Here is a 20,499-nt window from a genome sequence, read left to right on the forward strand (position 1 = left end):
TTAAAAGAAACAGCGAGGTCGGGGTCTGGGCAATGTGCTATGAACATCATCACCGCCTCAACACTAGGATCATCAACACACTTCCCCCTCCTTCACAGACATTCGTCAACAGCATCAATTGATTTATTAAGCCTTATCCAGTAGACCAGAGCAGACTCACCAGCTTTCGGAAGGGTACCATAAAAATCCTTCATAGCAATGTTGGAGTGGGTAAAGTCACTAAAGTGGCGTCTCAGGATGTCAATGACTGCAGAGGGCAGTTCGGCAGGCGCTAACCCAACCTGGCTGCAAAGTGACACCCTAACAACATCTCTCACCCTCCCAGCCAACCTGCTCATCAGGAATTCATACATCTCACTTTGGGAAGTGTATGACATCTTGGAAGCATATCTCTCCATCATGTCTGTCCACTCATGTATGGAGAACTTGGCAGAACTGTCCCCTTTAAAAAATGGAGGTGGCTCTGAGCTCGGCTGCACTACCACCTTCAGCTGGGAAGGCCCAGAGCCATTAGCAGACTGGTCAGACGAGTGAGTAAAAGACCAGCTACCACTGGGCTGGTGCTTGGTGGACAAGTTAGCTGCAGTATTATCCCCAATCTGTTTATTTAGGTCAGTGATTATGCCACTTAGCCCATCAGATGACACCAACTGGATAGGGTTGGGGTTGGACTGAGAAACAGGAGTGGAAGTATTGGGTCCCATAGTGGGACCCAAGAAATGCTGTTCAGCCTGGATAGTGCTACTCCCCACGACAGATGCTACTCCATCCCTCCCATCAGTAGACAAAGATAAGCCCCACCCCCTTCCAAAAACACGTACAGTAAAACTCCTAGTTGGCTTAGATAGACCACCCATATCAAGTAAGTCCTCACTATCCATGGTCAAGAAAAAAAATTATATATATATATATATATATATATATATATATATATATATATATATGAAATAAGAAATAGATATGTGCCTAAGGAATCAAAGCCGGTGCAGAGAGGAAAGAAGAAAAAAAATTACACCGTCAGGTTATGCTTCTACAGTTAGAACATAAAAGTACCCGGCTGCTGTAGGGGGAAAAGAAAAAAAAACTTGATAATCTCAGAGTAACGTTAAAGTCATACTACGGTGACATTAACCGTATAGTTAAGAGAGAAAAAAAAACAGCTTCCCAAAGCGGGCACAGAGCATTACCAACAGCATGTATTAGGCAAGTGCTCGTGGCTAAATCGCGGTTCGCTAAATAAACAGCAGCTGAATGTAAAAATAAATCAGTAAATTAAATTCCAACCGGCCGCTTAGGCGTACAGCTTGCTAAGCATTGGAAAAAAACTTGCTGACATGAAGCTTTCCAAACGAATAAACGCTGAAGACGTGCCCTGATCAGTCCCTAACAGGTAGCTCTTTCCAGCGTTGCTTTCCGTCCGCCTTCCTCGTACTGGCTCTCACACACGATCCGAGTCACGGCACCAGATGTAACCGGTCAGTCCCTGCCTATACTCTGCGTTGTGTTTTAGGGTGTTATCAGGTGTGTGTGGAGGAAGGTATATTACAGACGCCGTTGTCGTTCCCGAATTTTTTATTGAACCTGTTGGGAATAATAAGGAAAGGGGTAAACTTCATACGCTCTGGCCCTCTCGCTCTCTCTCTCTCCCCGCGTGTGCAATACACCAAAGGGCCGCCAGCGCGCCAGAGGAAAAACGCGCACATTATTCAAACTAAACATAAATCGGAAATGATACAGAACATAATGTCAATCTAATACAAATAAAAACATACCTGTTGGAAACAATAAGGAAAGGGATAAACTTAATATGCTAAGTCAGTAAGTCTGCTCACCCCTGTCAATCCCCCACCTCTATTAGCATGGCCAGCTTTCCTCACCCTCCTTACCTCCTTATGGCTTCCCTGTTGTGCATCAGTACTTTGCCGCTAGTAGTCAGGATGGCCGAGCGGTCGAAGGCACTGCGTTCAGGTCGCAGTCTCCCTTGGAGGACATTTCTTTAGCCCTGGGAAGTGGAACGGCAACTGCCGTCTCTGCTTTCAAACGAGATGCGATGCCGCCAAACGTCCTGTCCCAGCGACTGAAAAGCCGAAGGTCAGCTCAGGTAGTCCTAACGCCTCCTAACAAAGTCCTAACCATTCCTAACAACATTGCAATAATTTCTAACATTTCCTAACGAGGGTCTAACGTAGATCCAAACACTGCGACCGGAGGGGGCAAAAGAGCCAATCAGTTGAAACAAACGATGGGCTAAAGAAACCAATCAGCAATCAATGTTTTATGATTGGGTTTTTGTCACGTGACAAGCACAGTAACTCGCCTTATGGTCACCGACTGCGAAAGTAAGAGTAAGAGACTTCTAAGAGTAAAAGCGGTATATACAAGCTGGTTTATGTATTTATGAATCTTAGAATATTTTTATTTACTTTCCGGGCGTGTTATTGAAATTGCGAGTGTACATGCTTCCAGAATCGTCATCAAAAAGGCGCTTGTGATACGCTTGTGAGTCTTATATATTATCCATATTTTGAACGATTCGAATAATAAACAATATACACACAACGCGAACTGCAGGGGGAAAAGCAGGAAAGTTGCCGTTTTTTTCACCACATGCCAACGAAATGTGTCCTCTGCATTTAACCCATATGCGACAATGTGACACAGCAGGGGGCAGTTAATTCAGCGCCCCAAGAGCAGTACTTGGGGGCGGTACCTTGCTCAGGGTACCTCAATGTTCTTTGTTGTTGTTGACGTTTGGTGACGTATATATCATTTGGAAGCTCAAAAAGTTGTCTCTCGTTTACCCAGATATTTCACATTTGCAGAAATGGCCAAGACAGGTAAACCCGACGCCTACTGGTCAGGTATCCTTCACCTGTATACCCAGGGGAAGTACCGGTTTACCACAGCTAAAAAACCGGGGGCCAGCAAATGGAGCTGACATAAAAAAAAATTGACAGCTGTCCATTGACTCTTCTATACAACCACCAAATCTGAGAATATGACATCTTTGGAAAAAGAATCCTCTGTACATGCGGATACCATAAATGATGATCATATTTAATTTTTATATATTTTCAAGGTTCATACGTTTTGAAAAATACATCTGGAAAAGTTATGAAATTTGAAGAAAGAAAATTCCTGGCCTGGAAAGGTTTTTGAATAAAAACCCCAGAAAGTAATATGTGATTAATTTAAAATCAATTCAGAAAAAAATAGATTTTATTAAATACGTTAAGTTCATAATCATTTCACTTCTTGTTCACGTCATGTCATTTGTCAATAGAGATTTTTTTCCCACAGATTTTTATTCTTATGTATGATGTATACTGATGTTTCAGCAAATACATAGTCGTGGAAAATTGCCAGTCAGTCTTGGAAAAGTCAGTGAAAATTCCATTCGCTGGTACTTGTGACTAGTGACATGGTGTATTGCAACAGCAATAAAGGGTTCTCATCATCATCATTTCTACGAATTATCAAGTTTGTGAGACTTAATATTAGTCATCACTTAATAAATACAACCAATATTTCAATAATCTCAGGCGTCATTTTGTTTTTAAAGGATGGAGGTGTAATGCTATGCACACTCAGATGTACATGCTTGAGGGTGGATCCAGGTGGAACATGAACAGAGCACATGAAGCTGTGAGTGTGAGTGATGAATCACACACTAAACTGTATGACGTCCGCCTGATGTCCAACCTGAATTCACTCCGCCATGTACTCTTGCCTGAATTTATTCCCCCTGGGTGACCCACTGGTAAGATGGAGACATCAATTTTACTTGCAACTATTACAAATAATGCATTCTAACATATTTAAGAGATAATCTTTTCTGTATTTTCTCAATCATTTTGGTGCATGTCTGTTCTGCTACTTAAAAGTATCCTTTTTTCCCCTTTTGTAATGTTTATTTATGGCAGGTGAGCGTATTGCAGTGAAGTATTTACTTGCTCAGTCTGACAGAGGTGACCTGCCGGTTCCACAACAGCACAGGGAATTTGGTATCATTCTGCCTGACCTGCAGATTGAAGTTCAGGAGGAAGAGTGTCCAGATGTCACGATAAGTGATGTGGCTGACATTGTCAGTAGGAGTACACCTGAATCCCCCCACTTTGAAGACACTTCAGCCATTCTCAGTCCTTTTCCCCGTGGTGATTCACCCAGCTCAACATCATTCCACGTAATCTGATCACTCATCTTCTCATTGAAATTCTACAAGAATTTTTATTTATTGGTCCATGCTATCAATTATTAATATTGTTATAGCTGCAATTTGTATTTTTTTGTTTTTTTTTTAAAATGATTACAGAGGGAATGTTATATTCTAATGATATTGTTTTTCATAATTGTTTCTCCCTTGAAAATTTACAGGAGACATATCATGAACAAAGCAGTCTCTCTAACAGTCCTCTCAGTCCAGGAAGAAACATACTTACTGAGGACAGTTCCTCTTGTGGACCAAGCACATCATCTCAGGTAATGTGTTTAAGGACTTATTTCATCCTGATTAATGATTAATGTTATCCATCCATTTTCCAAACCGCTTATCCTACTGGGTCGCGGGGGGATGATTAATGTTATCTGTTATATATTTCAGGTGTGTTATATAATAATTTTAACTTATTTAAAGTGTCTATGAATTTCCTGAAAAGTGCTTTGGTTGTTTATCTTTCAGGATAGCCGATGTGATGCCAGGGGTGTTCCAGGATCGGAAGCAGTTGATAATTTGGCGAAGTACCTGGTGAACCTGAACCGCACAATAGCTGCCTTGTCAACCACAGAGACAGCAGAGATTGTGCGGCTATATTCTAGTCTGCATGCCATGGACAAGGCTCTCTCCAAATATACACTAAAATGTAAGAAGAGAACCTTGCCAGGGCCGTGGAGAGTGTCCAGGAAACGTAGTGGTTCCACACCTGGTCAACAAGCAGCTGAAAGGTGATCTCACCATGAAGGGATGCACACATTGTGTAATTTACACATATCATAAATCACATGTTACATTTAGGTAGTATCACACAAGCAGAGTCATATTATTATGTATGTGTTTTAACTGTTTTGTAACAGATTCAAACAATTCTTCTAAACAGTCAAATTGTCATTTGGGGTTATACTGTGTATCATGGTTCATACAATGAATCATACACTTTAATTGTATCAGTCTGTTGTACATTGATTACATTGTCTTTTTTGTCTTCACAGACTATTCATGACCCATGGTCAGGCTGCCCAGAGACCTGATACCAACAGAATTTCCAAGTGTTTTTCCCTCAGGCTTATGAAGGAGTATCAGCAAGGGAGAAATAGGCCAAAAGACTGCAAGGGCAAAACCGTACCCATTGCACAGTCCATTGTACAAACATACTGCCACATAAAACAACTGCTTGAAGACAGGTGATACAGGACCAGATGAACTTGGTGCTCGAATCAAGCCTCATTCTCCCTCGAGTCGGCTGGGGATACTCACCACTGTACTAACAAACAGACAGAGTAATGGTACATTTGATTTTCTCTCGGAAAAATCACGTCCGACAATCTCCCATTCGAGCTACCACATCTAGAAACATACATAGCTGCCTCCATGAACACGCTGTTTTATGTTGTTACTTTATATCCTAGCAGATTTGAAATGAGATTCTTTTTTCTGCCGAGAAGTGACATTTTTTGTGACTTTTTCTGTGACGTTTTCATCCGAGTTCCGACTCGGAGAGAGGTACTCGAACGCAGGAGCCGCCCAAGGCTCCGATGGTTACATAATCACACTGCCAGTGGCAGATTTTTAACTGGCAAGGTTCCAGACTCCAAGGTACTCCTGCCCCCCCAGAGCCAGACACCCACCAAGTAGAAGATGTGCCAAAGTAAATTCAAAATATGATATTTAGATATTATAGCATTTCAGAGTTACATATGAGGGATGTAATATTCTTTAGCCAGAATGATGCTTTTGTTAGTACACCCTCATGTAGGCCTAAGTAAAAAAGACCATTGCATGCAGAGATGCATCAAATGCTTAATAATTATTTCTAATTGTAATTTGTCTTGTCATTAAAACTCTTAGATTACATTCATTTTCTTGTTTATTCTGAGCATATATCTGTATTTAGAACTTAAGGTCTGAATATATTCTGTGTTTGATTCTGTGCCAGCTCCCGTGCCCCAAGGTGTGCTCAGGAGCAAGGCCCAGTTTGAGCAATAAGCAGAACATTCTGTTAATAACATCCATCCATCCATCCATTTTCCATACCTGCTTCTCTTATGCTTCTCTCTTGAAAGCTACCGGTGAAAGGCTGGGAATTATCCAGGCTGGGGCAACCAGACCATTGCAGGGCACACGCACACACACTTAGAGAGAATTTGGTAACTCCGATTCACCTTATCATGTTTTTTATCACAATCAGTCCCAGTCTTGTCCTGTTTATCCATTGTTTCTCTATTCTGCCAACAGGGGTCACTGGTCATTACATTCTTTTCGGTGTTTACTTCCTGCCACAGGCACTAATGTGTTGCCCTCTTCCCTGGACTGCAGCATGGGTGTATGAGCTGAGCTGGTAGCTGAGAAATGCGTTTCCTAACCGTTGTGGATTCTAGGCTGGCTGATGAGAAGTCTCACCCTTGTTTGACATTTAAATTATTAGTAGCCTATGCTTATTGTCTTCTTACAGTATATTTGTGTAGTTCTGTATTAATTCTTGTTTTGGTACATAGTTTGCAGTAGTGATTGGTAGCCCTTGTCTTTCCTGCTGTTTGAATCCAGTATACCTTCAACTGTTCCCTTTAGCACTAAGTTTAGTGTTTAATTAATAACGGCTCACACCTGTCCCTCGTCTAGTCTCGTTATCTGTGTCTACATATATTGTAATGACCAGATTTAAGAAATAAGAGGTTTTGCTGCAGAACACGGATTTATTAACAGTAAGCGGCTGTGGTTATGTCCACAGACAGTAATTCAAAAGGGACAATAATTCTTAATTATTCCTTACAAAAACAAGATCTAAAATCCAAATAATTCTTCCAGTCAACATTTAAAAAGTAAGGAATAATTGACGACGGGCCGTTGAATTATTAGAAAATAATGCAACCGTAGTATAAGCGGAATAATTGACTCCGGACCGTTGAATTATGTAAGGAATAATTGACGACGGGCCGTTGAATTATTAAAAAATAATGCACACCCGAGGTGGTAATGCGGCCACGACGTGAAGCGGAGTGCACACCTCGGGTGTGCATTATTTTCTAATAATTCAACGGTCCGGAGTCAATTATTCCGCTTATACTACGGTTGCCACACCTCAATACATCGATCAGATGATATATTTCAAGGGATTCGTCCGGTTTTTCTACTTAAATCGCTATTGGGAGTAGGATTATTTCTTCCGCATCTCATCCAACGACTCTTTTGCTAGTTCCAAAACGTCATTTTAAAGCTGGCAATGGAGGCTTGAGCCGTTGATAGCAGACTAATGCAGTTAATAATGAAGTTATTAGAAAGAGAGCGAGAGAGACAGAGAAAGAGAAACAGAGAGAGAGAGCTTGTATGAATTAGGCTACCTCTGTGTGTCCCTCAACAGTGTTCTGAAGCACCGTCTCTAAACTGTAAGTCTGCTTTAAGATGCAGCGCTGTTATTACCTCGCTAGTGAGAAATGTCATGTGTAGCCTTTAAGTTGGTACACTAGGCTAACTGCTGCAGCCCAGTTGTTAAAAGTTTCATATTCACCGTAAATATTAAAATTTACTTTCGGAAAATCGTCTGTCATGTTGTTGTTTTTGTTAGTCCTGTGTGCTGTATAGGTACTGTATGGTAATGTCCGTTATTACAGTTAACTATGCGAAGTGATATGGAACTGTAATGCGGTCAAGAGAGCTGCCTGGAACTACGTTCGCCGTGCGTTTCCCTGAAAATAATTGCACACCTCAGAACGTTCGTCAGCCAATCAGATTCAAGCATTCAACGGTCCCGTAGTATAATGGTACTTAAGACATGGCGCCTTCAACGCTGTAGATGCTGTATTTCAGGTATTTACCTTTAATATAATTTCTTCATTACTCACTAGAGTCTGAAAATCAATGAGTATTCTTATATTATGTATTCCGAATGGCTACGCTGGAATGGCAATTAAAATAAATGTAGGTCTGCACATTCTTCTACTTTTTTGCAGAGACAAAAATTAGATTAACAAAGACATACATTTTTGTGAGGCATTTTTTTTATTAGACACTGGTTATTCAGTTCAGTAGTTTCTCTGCATGAAAAACTGCCCGGAGCTAACAGACTGTACCTGTGTTGGAAAAAAATATATATTAGGAGACACTACAGAAGTAGTTAATGAAAAAGAGACGTTTCTTTATGGTGTAGCAACCAAAACTCCATGTCATTAAGCCTTTTCAGATCGGCCGCAGCATGAGTTTGGGCAGAGCTGGAGAGAGCAATGGAGCAGGAAAGGACAGAGAGGATATGTGGTGGTAGCAAAAACGTACTGAGAACACCGCTGCTGAGTGATCTGTTCAGTCAAGTTTCTGAATATTTTTTTATCTATAGCAACGAACATTGTTGTCATTTTAGTCAGACATGCGCAATAGTCATTGTGATAAATTCTTTATTTGAATGCATTTCTGTATATGATACAGTGCATTTAAACATCTGTAGAATATTGACTTGTTTCTGAGAATTCTTTGAAAACAGCGTGAAGTTTTAGTGACAGAAGACTGATCTGCTGAGCTGAAGATCCTTTCTGTAGTGGATCCCGGAAAATATGTAGCTGAAAGGACAGCGAGCCAGTGTGAGTGCAATATATCAGTAGTGTTTTTCTGTAGTGATGATACCAAGGGTTCAGTGCTTAGCTGTGGAAAAACAGAGGTTTTCAACTGAAGGAAAATTATAGCCAGACCCAATGTGCAATTGAACTGACTTGGAAGAAAAAGTTATTGTCATAAAGTATTTTAGTTGTTTAGCAGATTTGAAGATGGCAAATTGGAGGGGAAAAGAGGCCAGTTTGCCTAGAGTAAGGTTAAGTTTATCAGAATATGTACCATGAGAAAGTATACCAGAGAGAAACCCCACAGCTACATTGTTTGGTGAGTTAATAACAATATTATACATAAACATGCTGTGTCAAGCTCCTGAAAACACCCTTACTTATAACACACTTTTGGCTATTCTAGAATGTAGGCCTATTTGTTCTAATGACAAGAGCAGCAAATATCAATTTCATTCGGCTATTAGTACTAGACGTTGGTGTGCTAGTTAAATTATTCATTGATGCCTGCTGGCACTAACCCATTGCTTGAACAGGACACTTATTATTTTAAATGTACTATTAGCAGTAATGTTGCCATCCTAGAATGAGGTTATTTAGAAGTAATGGAAATGTTTCATTAGCCTGTAGGTTTTTCCATGTTAAATAGCAGCTGGAGCAGGCTAATGCTATTGTTGAAAAGTGACGGAAACGCTTAGGAATCTCCTTCTGCATGAGTGAGAGCACATCAAGTGGCGTGATTTCCAAAGGTCTGCTTAAAATGAGCACTAATATGTGTTTTGATGACCAAGACAGCACAACTGCCTCAGAACTGGGTTTTTGGTTGGGGCTGTTGTTGTGCAGTTGCCCAGGGCAACAAGAACACACAGGCTTGTCTTCAGTGGTACTCCTTGAGCTGGGATTAGTGATTGAGAAAGTCAGGCCAACCATCTTGGCAATGTCCCACAATGTCTGCAAAGCTGGGAAATATGTTTGTCCGTCACCATTGAAAGTGTCCCACCTACAATTTAATAATACCAATTTGACTCAAAGCATTAAACTGAAGATTAACAATCACTCTCATTCCTTTCTGCGACAATGTGAGCATGTCTGTGTCAGCCAGCAAACTAACTCTTCCAGTTCCTAAAACTATTCTAAATCTTGCCACTTGGGGGTGCTAGGTTTCTGCCTCTATATTTCACAGAGGAAATTTATGACTGTTTATGCTGCAGTTATGCTGGTATCATCTCAAATATGTTCTCTTAGACGCACAGGAATCCTTCTGTTTTATACTTAGCTGTTAAACTATGGATAACATCTGTTTTGTCTGGTATAAAATCCCCATTGGTCACATTTAGTAGCGCGCAGCCGAACATCTGCACAGACAATGTTTTCTCAGGTGAAATTAAAATAAGCTACAGAAAATAAGCTACAGTTTTGGGATGTCTGAAATTTTTCTGAAAGAGTCCCTTTGTTTAGATTTGTTTATGTAACCTGATCTGTTCCACTCCATTGTCTGCATCCAGTTATGATCAGCAGAATATATCTCATTGAAAAAGAACTACAGCTGGATCACCTTTAGCTCCTGAAGGAAGCCTTACTCGCCATACTTACTTGCTTGCCATACTTCCTGCAGCCAGCAGGGGGATCCAGGAGGCACAAGAATGGCATGAGTTTGGAGGAGTTCCAGGCAGCCTTGTGATGCGTGCTTGGCGCCAAGCTACAGATGGGCCAGATGGAGATGCTCTTCAAGAAGGTAGCTATGCCCAACTGTGCCAGACACAAACATCACAGCTTTAAGGTGATGATTCTGCCCAGTAACTTGCAGCCAATTCTCCCCTTTGACAGGTAGATCTGACAGCTTTGTCGACTGGGAGGTACAAGGAAAAGGAGTTGATCTCTCAAACTAGAGATCCACTTCTCACCCTATAGCCACAGATCAGGCACTGCCAATATAAAAAAGGTTACAGGATTTTCACTGTGCTTTACATGCATCCTTTCACTGTGCTGTATTCATCTGATCCCTCATTGTTTGGTTACATCTCCAACCTCCCCAACAGCAAGAGCCAACAACAAATGTCCAGAGTTTCAGCCCCCACTGCTGCACTTTATGTCTGTCAGCAAAAAGGGCACTCAAATCACCTGGCACAGCAACCTGGAAATGATGAGGACTCAACAGGCAACCCCACCTAACAATAGTTCCTAACTTCTGATTCGTCCACTCTCCTCCTGACAATAGTTCCTAACTTCTGATTCGTCCACTCAGTCCTCCTCACAGTAGTTTCTAACTTCTGATTCGTCCACTCACTCCTCCTGACAATAGTTCCTAACTTCTGATTCGTCCACTCACTCCCCCTGACAATAGTTCCTAACTTCTGATTCGTCCACTCACCCACCCCCTACTGATAATAGTGCTTGACTTCTAATTTGGCCACTAATGACTTTTCTGTCAATTTATGTATCAATGAAGTATCAATTCTTTACCCTGAAATCCCTATGATCTGTGTGTTGATTTACAAAAACTCCTAGGGAACACCAGTGAAGGAGACAGGAACAAAAGGAAGTTCAGGAAGTGGGCGACTGATGCTTCCTACATGCCTAATGTCCACAGGATTGCTGTTGTCACCACCAGCAGGGACATCCACTTCTTTGATGCCTCCATTTGGCGCATGCCCAAGGGCCAGATTTCCAAACAAATATTGCTTTACTTCAAAAATGACACGTGTCTTTTATTTTGTTCATGGTTATATCGCAGGAATAAAAAATGTTCCAACTGCACTTTACTTCTGGCATGGGCGTTATTAGGTCCCCGAGCATTTTAGTTCTGATGCCACTCGTCCTTCGAAAACCAAAAACGTCAAGCCCCAGGTAACTTAACTTAGCTGCTGATCTTTTTTATAGCTAGAAACTCCTCTGGCCACTGATATGACACTAAGGTAAAAAAAAAAATTAAAAAAATTTTCACGTGGTAGTTTTGTCTCTATAACAGTGTTTCCCAATCCAGTCCTCGGGGACCTACAGACAATACACATTTTTGCTCCCAGCAAGAATAGAGCAAAAATATGGACTGTCTGGTTGGGTGCTGGGAAGGAGCAAGAAATTGGACCGTCTGTGGGTCCCCGAGGACCTGGTTTGGAAACACTGCCTTACATTACCGAATGTCACTGATATCTGTTAAAAACAATGGAAATTTTATACTGAGACATTTCTGTTTACTTGGAGTCTCCAGAAGAGCATTCAGCATTACACTCGGGGGGGGGGGGGGATTACAGTGGGAGTGTGAGTGTGCTGTGCTTCCTTAAACCCCATACAGGAATGTTTGAGACCACTTTCAGCAATAAAAATGACCTGCAGAAAATCTTCATACAGGTCAATTGAAATAGATAAGGAACCTAACATGATGTTGGAAGTAATTTCTTTTTCTCTTTGACCCCTCCAAAGGCCAAAAAAGATTGTTAATAGAAATTATTTTGGGTATTGACTAAAATAAAGGAATCAGTTGTCTATATACGGGGTACATATATATTTGCACATACGTAGGCTCCAAGATGCTTTACTAACATTCAGTCAACTCTGTCAGCTGACAGTTTCCCATCATTTTGGCTACAATGGTTTGAGGAGATCACGTTGACCATTGCTCCAGGTAACAAAGTCTGTTTGACTCGCTGGTATTTTTTCTTTCACGAGGAACAGTGGCTAAGGTGGTACTGGTGTGGGGGCCTGAGGGAAAGCAGTATGTCTGGTTAAAAATGCATACTTCTCACTTTTGCTGTTTCCCCATTGGTTCAAGATACAGGCAAACAATGTTGTGCAATTGTGTCTCAGTTGACTGAAAATGGCGACGCAGTTCCTCAACGCAGTTAGTCATTTAGGCATCTGACCAAAAAGGGTAGTATGGCCAAGTAACAAGACACAAACCTTTATTATACCTGAACGTGTACTTTTGTTAGTGACCTCCAGATGGTATGGGGGGGTGGGGGGATTGGCAGGGGTGCCTGAGCACCTGCTTCTTTGGTCCAAATGATTGAATGTGCCTCCCTTTTGAGGTCCTGAGTATCCCCACGATAAACGGCAACCCCCAGTCCACAAATTTTGAGAATTTGTGAGTATACTACATCCATGGAGTCCGACAGGCTTGCAAAACATGATTATGTCAATGGGCTAGTAAATGGAGAAACAACAGAAAATATACGACCGTGAAATACTGTTTTACAAGGACACTGTGACTCACAAAATATACTGAGGATTATTATGGATTTCAATTTCCTCAGCATATGCAAAAAGCAAGAAATATGTGGTTAGATGTGAAAGAATGTTGTAGACAATGGCAAGACTGTGTAATAAATAACAGAGCAGGAAACATACAGATTAAGCAGAGTCAGTCATGCTTTTTAAGCTCGTTTTGGTTTTGCCTTTGTGGTTTTTAAATGCATTTTTCCTGCCTCCATCAAATAATTTCAGGTAAGCAACCATAACTGAAATAACAGTTTACTTATAAAGTTATATAACATTGAGAATTGCCTACTGCAGCTGTGCTATGGCCAAACAAACAATTTTAAATAATAAGCATGAGCTAAAAATATTATTTATTGTTGAAACACAGGAAAGGGGGAAGTAGATCAGGTTTGGGACGTCTTTGAGGAATTGGTCACTGACTCCACTGGTCAGTAACTTGCTACAATGACCACCTCGATCCATTTCACAACATTTCTGTATTTGCATAAAAACCTACAACAACATCACTTTGTTTTCCAGACAGAAATGTCTCTGGCAGATCAGTTTTTTTGGCAGGAAATATTTCCAGTGAGAATAAACCAGGCCTGTGATTCCCCATCGCGGGAGCGAAAGCGTTTCTGTGTTCAGCAGTCTGAGCCCGAAATAATCTGCGCCTGAGCGATAATATTGAAAGAAGGATGGTTCAGATTCTGCCAGAAAAACAGCAAACATCTCAGAAACTAATACAGTGAGCCGACAGCACTTCCTGACTGTGTTAAGGGCTTGCATTTATATTCTGCCTGCAAAGCAAAACCTGAATGTCGAAAACTCATGGATTGCTACCATAATGGTGCGAATGACAAACAAGTCCAGATTTCACAAATTTATTACAAAGATGTCAACACCACATTGGTCCATTGAAGAGCACAAAAATTGACTAACTGTGGGCAACAGTAATGTAACCGCAGTGTTCATCGACCATAGCTATGTGACGGCACACTCTGCCTGCTTGAGCTCTGGAACACAACTACTGCCTGACATTTTGTCCAAACATTAGGATAGTCCTTCACGCCCTTGGCTCCTATTGCAATAACTGAGCGCTAACTGTCAGACTGTCAGACTTTATTGGCTGAAGGTCTGCAGGACACACCAAATCAGAGAGGAACCTACAGCATCAAACCGTGAAAAGGAAGTGTGTGGTGACACCTGTCTGGCAGCAGCACAAATGAAAGCAGCAAGCAGAGCCTGGCATCACGGCACGACATATGGGTGAAATAACCAGCCCTACAGGGTTCCTGCAGTTGCCACCCTGATATGGTGATTAGTATGGCACTGACAGATTTAACAGGCATGTCTGCTGGAAGAGAGCCACTGTAAGCTACTCTGAACTACATCCTTGTGCTAATTAATTGAAACAAGTTGTCGCATCTATATGCAGACAGACTGACCACAGTTAAGATGGACATCACAGTCACATTAATTCATGCTTATTGTCTTGTGTCCGGATTTAGGACCTGGTGGATTGATAAATATTGCATGGCAATAACCCCGGACAGGGTGCCAGTCCATCACAGGGCACACACTACATTTGTGACTATGGGGAGTTTGGAAACTGGCATGTTCAGCATGCTTTTGTACCGTGGGGGGAAACCAGAGAACCCGGAGGAAACTCCACGTCAACACGGTGCAGTGCTCCAACCCCTGTCACAAATACATGGATGGCTGAAGTATAGTCATAATACCCAGCTCTAACCCCACCCGAGCAGGCCTGCCAGTCTGTGGGCACAGTGCCACCTCTATCCATTCACTCAGTCATACCTCCCAGCTCTAACCCCACCCAAACAGGCCTGCCAGTCTGTGGGCACAGTGCCTCCTCCGTCCATCAACTCAGCTCTAACCCCACCCGAGCAGGCCTGCCAATCTGTGGGCACAGTACTGCCTCTCTCCATCCACTCAGCTCTAACCCCACCTGAGCAGGCCTGCCAGTCTGTGGGTACAGTATTGCCTCTCTCCATCCACTCAGCTCTAACCCCACCCGAGCAGGCCTGCCAGTCTGTGGGTACAGTATTGCCTCTCTCCATCCATTCAGCCTACTCTCTGCACAGTTGGATGTGCAAAGCAACAGGTCCCAGGCCACTACATGTATGTCTGTGTGACAACTTGTTTCAGTTAATTTGCACAAAGTTCTACAGTAAAACTGGACAAAAACCAGCTCTTTGTTACTGGGCCGTGCAATCATTAAAGTACAAGAAAAAAACTTAATACATAATAACTGGTAAGGATTTATGTTCAAGTCCCATAAATAATTCCAAAAACAACTGCTACTTCCTTACCAACACGCAAAATGAGCCTCTGAAGAAGAAAGAAAAGTTTTCAGAAGGCAGGCCATTTACTGTACAAAAGAATGAACATCAAAAAACTAACTAGTCATCTATTGCAAATTTCACAAGACATGAGAATCCTCATTATAAAATGATGCCTGCTGGTATGATTGGCTGCGCCTGGTAAACTAGGCATAGGCCCTGTGCCATAGGGACAACTGCGGGTAATGGAGAACAAAGGGAGATGCCACTGACTCACTGCTCACCAGACCAGGAAGCCTAGAAAGCTACCTCAGCACAGACGTCTGAATCATGAGTCTGATTGCAGTGCTCAGGTTACACCATTGGGGCCCAACAGACAACGCCCGTCTGTGCACTCGGAGAGGGAACCCAAGCCTGGGCCTGTTGGACAGTGCTGCACTCATATCTGATAATAGAGTCTGATGCTCTTTCCTCAAGTCTGTGGAAAACCAGCAAAGGCAGCACATGTGGTTAAAATAATCAGACTGACAGACGGCAAAAAGCTGTACCTACCATCTTGTACCTCTAGGTAGGAGAAGCACATGCGACCTCTGTCTTCCTTAGTGGTGTTTAGTCTTTGCTTGCTGTTAAGAGATTGGCTCTAGGCATAATGACTGTTCTTGCACCAGTGATTGAGACTTTTGTAAAAGGGTGGAGGGTGCCGAGATCCCATCCATCACTGTGCTGATCCTGCCACTGAACCATGCGGCACTATGAGCTTCTGGGTCTGTTGACGTAAGGGTCAATCCTTAGGGAGTCTGTCTGCGTCAGCCGGAGAAGTGATGTCCTGTCGAGGTTTGGAAGAATCACTGTTTGGGTCTGAAACCACTCAGATTTGCAGTTTCTCGAAAGGAACATCTTCTTGGCTTCGCTACGTTGGAAAGTATGTGAACAAAGTATGTGATCAAAGGAAATTGGCTATTAAGATTTAATACCTAGATTTCATTTCAGAAAGCATAAACAGAAGCAGTAGAAAGTCTGAACAGAAGCACCAACCAAAGGTGCTTGACTAACAGGCATCAAGTAAGAAAATGACCAGTTTTGCTAATTAGACTTTGTGTTAATCAATAGTTTCTTTACCCTTCATTTCCCTACATAGAGTCACATGCTTCGACTTCTGCAAGCCGCCCAATCTGATGGTAACTGGGGGCGCAGACCCTTCTGCGAGGCCGTCGGACTAATATGTGACTAGTCGTCCAGTGGCCGACCTGCATGGCCACAGCACCACAGTGCTGTACCTAGCCACCTACGGACAGCTGGGCCAGATCTTCAGCTAGTCCAAGGACGCTGTAAGCTGCTGCCTAGACTGGTTGAAAGTGTTGGTTTCTTGTTACGGGAAAAAAAAACAATAATTAAAGAGACACTGATTGCTATCCACTTCTACTTGTTCTTGCCAAATCAGTGTGTGTAATCAGGGTCAACGACTTTCTTCTTTCTAGAGTATTTGACTCACTCAGTCTAAATGGCCTAAAATACTGTACAACCTAATTAATTAGTGCCTAGCTCTTAAAAAGTATTTTTCTGGCTGAAACTCTGTTAAATTGCCTACAAGTAGCTCTTTACTTCATGTCCAATTGAGCTAAAGCAAACTGTTTGGCACAGCAGTTCAACAGCAAATGCAGACTCACAGCAGTTAAGTTACACAGAGAACCAACTTTGTGTTGTTGTCGCAGCCTTCTGTATATATATTTTCATGAGCTTGTGTGCATGTGTAAGTGATGAACTGTGTCTGTGTCCTGGAATGAAGTATTGTTTGTGAGTAGTGAGCAGAAACACTGAACATTGACTGTGTTGAGAGTTGTCCTTCTCGTGGACGAAGGTGCTGAAACTCTGGGATATCCAGTTGCAGAGCTGCTTCAGGACCCTGTCACTGAAGTTCCCCTGTGTGGGGCTCTTTGCTTCCTTGGACCTGCTGCCTAACCTTAACCCTAACCCTAACCAGGAGCACCTGAGCTCTAAGGGGGTGTGTCTCCTCACCCATGGTGCCCCCATCTCCTGTGCCCTTTACAACCCTTTCCTGAAGCAGGTCAGCTCCATATGTTCCAGTATCTTCTAATGGACGTGACAGAAGCTGGCCTGCTCTGTCATTTGTATAAAACAATGTTTCCCAATCCAGTCCTCGGGAATGTCCAGCCAGTCCACATTTTTGCTCCCTCCCAGCTCCCTGCCATACAGTCCACAATTTTGCTCTCTCCCAAAATGTGGGCTGTCTGGGGGCCTCCAGGGACTGAGTTGAGAAACACTGGTATAAGAGACCAATATATCTGTTCTTCTCAGGTGGTGACATGGTATAGGACCTCCAATATCTATGTGTGGGATGCAAAGCATCTGCAGATGTGCAATGTCCACAGGCATGAAGATATCACCTGCACGACCTTTGACCCCTCACTTCCCTGACTTGTTACTGATTCGTGCAATGGCACCATCAAACCAAAAATACATTTACATGATGTAACATCTACATAATTAATTGGTTTCGATGTATAGTTTAGGACTGGGCTATTCAAATCACGATCCTGAAGGTCTGAGCACTGTTTCGCCTGTGAACCAGGTGTGAAGCCTCTCTGGGAATGAGAATCAGTAATTATTAAACTAGCTACCTGGAAGCTGAACTGAAAACAAGGCCTGGATTTGGAATCGAGATCCAGATTTGGTTTAGGAGGACAAGCAAAATAACTCAAAAGTACTTAATATCTGTAACTGCAACAGTTTTTTTCCAGTGATCGTTCAGTAATCTGTTAGAGCTGCGGTGGTCTTGGGCTTCATTTCTGCAGGTGTAGAATATGCTAAACGGCCATAAAATCCACAAGCTTGAAGCCACGGATGAAGCTGAGGTCACGGCTGTTGTGTGTCTCCAGAGCAACAAGCAGTTGCTCTGGCAGTCAGCTGGAGTTGGAATATAACGCAGTACAGCATCGCTGACTCTAATGTGCGAGCCATTTGATATTTTTTATGACATCTGCAGAACAGTACATTTGAAATTTCATAGTTTTTTGTCTTTATTATTTAGTGAAACCACACATAATGAGTTTGTTCCTTTTTTAATGCGAAAAAGAAGCAGTAAGTGAAAGATCAGGCTACAAGATGACAATGACTCCACTGTGCATTACTTCATGAAGCTATATTTCATTCTCTATTGTGGTCTGGATTTTGGTCTTGTGGCTGCATGTACAACAATATTATTCCACAATACAGTAGATTCTTACGAATTTCAAACTGCGCAGAACATAAGACACGATGAGGAGAGTCTAACCATGTAGCGGCTGTGCAGGACATCTACGTGCATGCAGATACATCCTGGAAGTCTGGCCAGCAGCACAGAGAAGGTGCCCTGGCTGTGGAACATGGTCCAGCCTGCGTCTGACTGGCCGCTGCTAGTTTTCACGGTGAGGTCATCTTCTAACGCATGGACACTCAGAAACCTTTCGTCCACATACGGTCCCCTTCTAGGTAACCTCATATTGAAAATCGATTGTTGATTGAAAGTTTTGACTTGTAGTGTTTCAATGTGGATGCATACTATACAGTTAAATAACTAGTCACGAATGGGGATGGTATGGTGGCTAAGTGCAGAGGTGCCATAAAGGGGGGAGGACAGTTAGGGTGGTTCCAAGGGGCCCCTAATTGTTCTGCATTGGGGGCCCAATATGATATGCTTTCATGGGGCCCAAAATCTCTAACGACACCCTTGGCTCAGTGGATACAGTTATTGCCTCAAACATTCATGGCTGACTCTAGCTATATGTGTTGGCTTTCTCTGTGTTAAAGGGCATTTTCTCCCTGAACTCAACAACATGTGGCTCTGATAAAACTGTGACTTTAATTTGCCCTTTGTATGTGTGAGCAACCTACCCTCCGTAGGACAGGCCCAGGAAAACCATGACTCTGGCTTGAATACATGGCTGTTGAAAATGAGTGGATGGAAACTATTAATAAAGTACCAGACAGCCATTGTTTTCTGCCACTTCATTAAAACACACATTAAAACAGCAGCTCACAGCATATAATTGCTTGCAGTCAATATCTGTTTGGGTAAATTAGCATAGCTTGCACGGGCTAATTAAATAGCATAAGAGGTCTGGGGCTGGAACACACCCAGAGCCGTGTCGAGTGTTTATGTCGAGGTCTGGTTTGCTGAAACTGCTCACAGCACCATTTCCAGCCAAGCCTGCATTACATAAAATATTTAAGATGTATGCCTGCAAGCCAGACAAATCATTTTAAAAACTGTAAATACATTAGCACAAGGAACACTGCTGCCCATTAATGTTATGGACATGAAAATGCGGAGGTAAACTGAGCGTGATCCCCACTTCTATTAATATATGTCTGCATTTCATGAAGCTGATCGAGTTCCCTCTACTTAAACGGCACTGGGTGTCCCACCTACAGGTCACATGCTGGTACTGCAGAAGGTCGGGACGCTAAGCAGGATTGCTCTTTGATCGGCTCTCAACACCGAATCACGCACCCTTGGAAAGAAGAGTAAGGGGGCAGGTGTAGGGATCATACACGACGCTAGGCTTTTCTCCCATTGCGTGCAAGATGAGAGAGCCCAACCACTTATTCTAATAAAAAAATACATTTGTAACAAAGTAGTAAATACATTTACAATATGTTATTATTACATATTTTCAAATATAACTTTACAATATAGTAACATTTTATTGAATTTGAACATTTTCAATTCGCATCTTCATCTGACCAGTAGGGGGTGCAATTACACACACTGCACCCCTTGTAAAATTAGCCATGATGCAGGCCTTTAAATATAATGGCCGAGGTGTGCTTCCAGGGTACCTTCCCATGTGAACAAGCTGCTGTTCCCGCAGCGGCAGGCACTCAGCCAACGCTGGCAGAGCCGGGCGGTCCTTGTCAGTTCAGACGGAGGCCATCTTCGTTTGTGGAGCTTCGTCGGGCCGGGACGCAAACACAGTAATCTGTGGTGGCAGGCCGAGCTGTGACAAAGCAGCCGGCCCAGCGCAGCTGAACAAACCGCGAGCAGTGTGGCGTTGTGACTGGATGCGCATGGGAAAGCATTGCCGTTCATCATCTGCGCAAACGTTTAGTGCACATGTTTTGAATCACAGCCGAATTCATTGAGTGATGTCATCTGTTGCACCAAATGCATATCTGTCATGGGGGGTAGGAGATGTCGGCTGACTGCTAATGCCTAAGTATCTGTTGATAGGGCACTTCTATGGCC

General features: G+C 42.6%; 1 protein-coding gene and 1 long non-coding RNA gene across 4 annotated transcripts; both read left to right on the forward strand.

Moving 5' to 3' along the window:
* Positions 1–7,234: 7,234 nt before the first annotated feature.
* On the forward strand, positions 7,235–11,514 carry LOC125742362 (uncharacterized). 3 transcript variants are annotated; one of them, XR_007398087.1, is made up of 6 exons: positions 7,235–7,596; positions 7,822–8,017; positions 8,382–8,781; positions 10,373–10,492; positions 10,585–10,699; positions 10,797–11,514. It is a non-coding gene; the product is annotated as an uncharacterized LOC125742362 (long non-coding RNA). The 3 variants fall into 3 exon arrangements; XR_007398086.1 differs by having other exon boundaries at positions 11,266–11,514; XR_007398085.1 differs by having other exon boundaries at positions 10,585–11,514.
* Positions 11,515–15,996: 4,482 nt separating this feature from the next.
* Positions 15,997–20,257, forward strand: LOC125742340 (WD repeat-containing protein 49). Its single transcript, XM_049014257.1, is given in 5 exon segments — positions 15,997–16,028; positions 16,393–16,582; positions 17,113–17,319; positions 18,074–18,174; positions 20,089–20,257. Coding segments are annotated over 5 exon segments (699 nt in total).
* The last annotated feature ends 242 nt before the right edge of the window (positions 20,258–20,499 follow it).

This window comes from Brienomyrus brachyistius, chromosome 5 (assembly GCF_023856365.1).
Source record: "Brienomyrus brachyistius isolate T26 chromosome 5, BBRACH_0.4, whole genome shotgun sequence".
NCBI classification, from domain to species: domain Eukaryota; kingdom Metazoa; phylum Chordata; class Actinopteri; order Osteoglossiformes; family Mormyridae; genus Brienomyrus; species Brienomyrus brachyistius.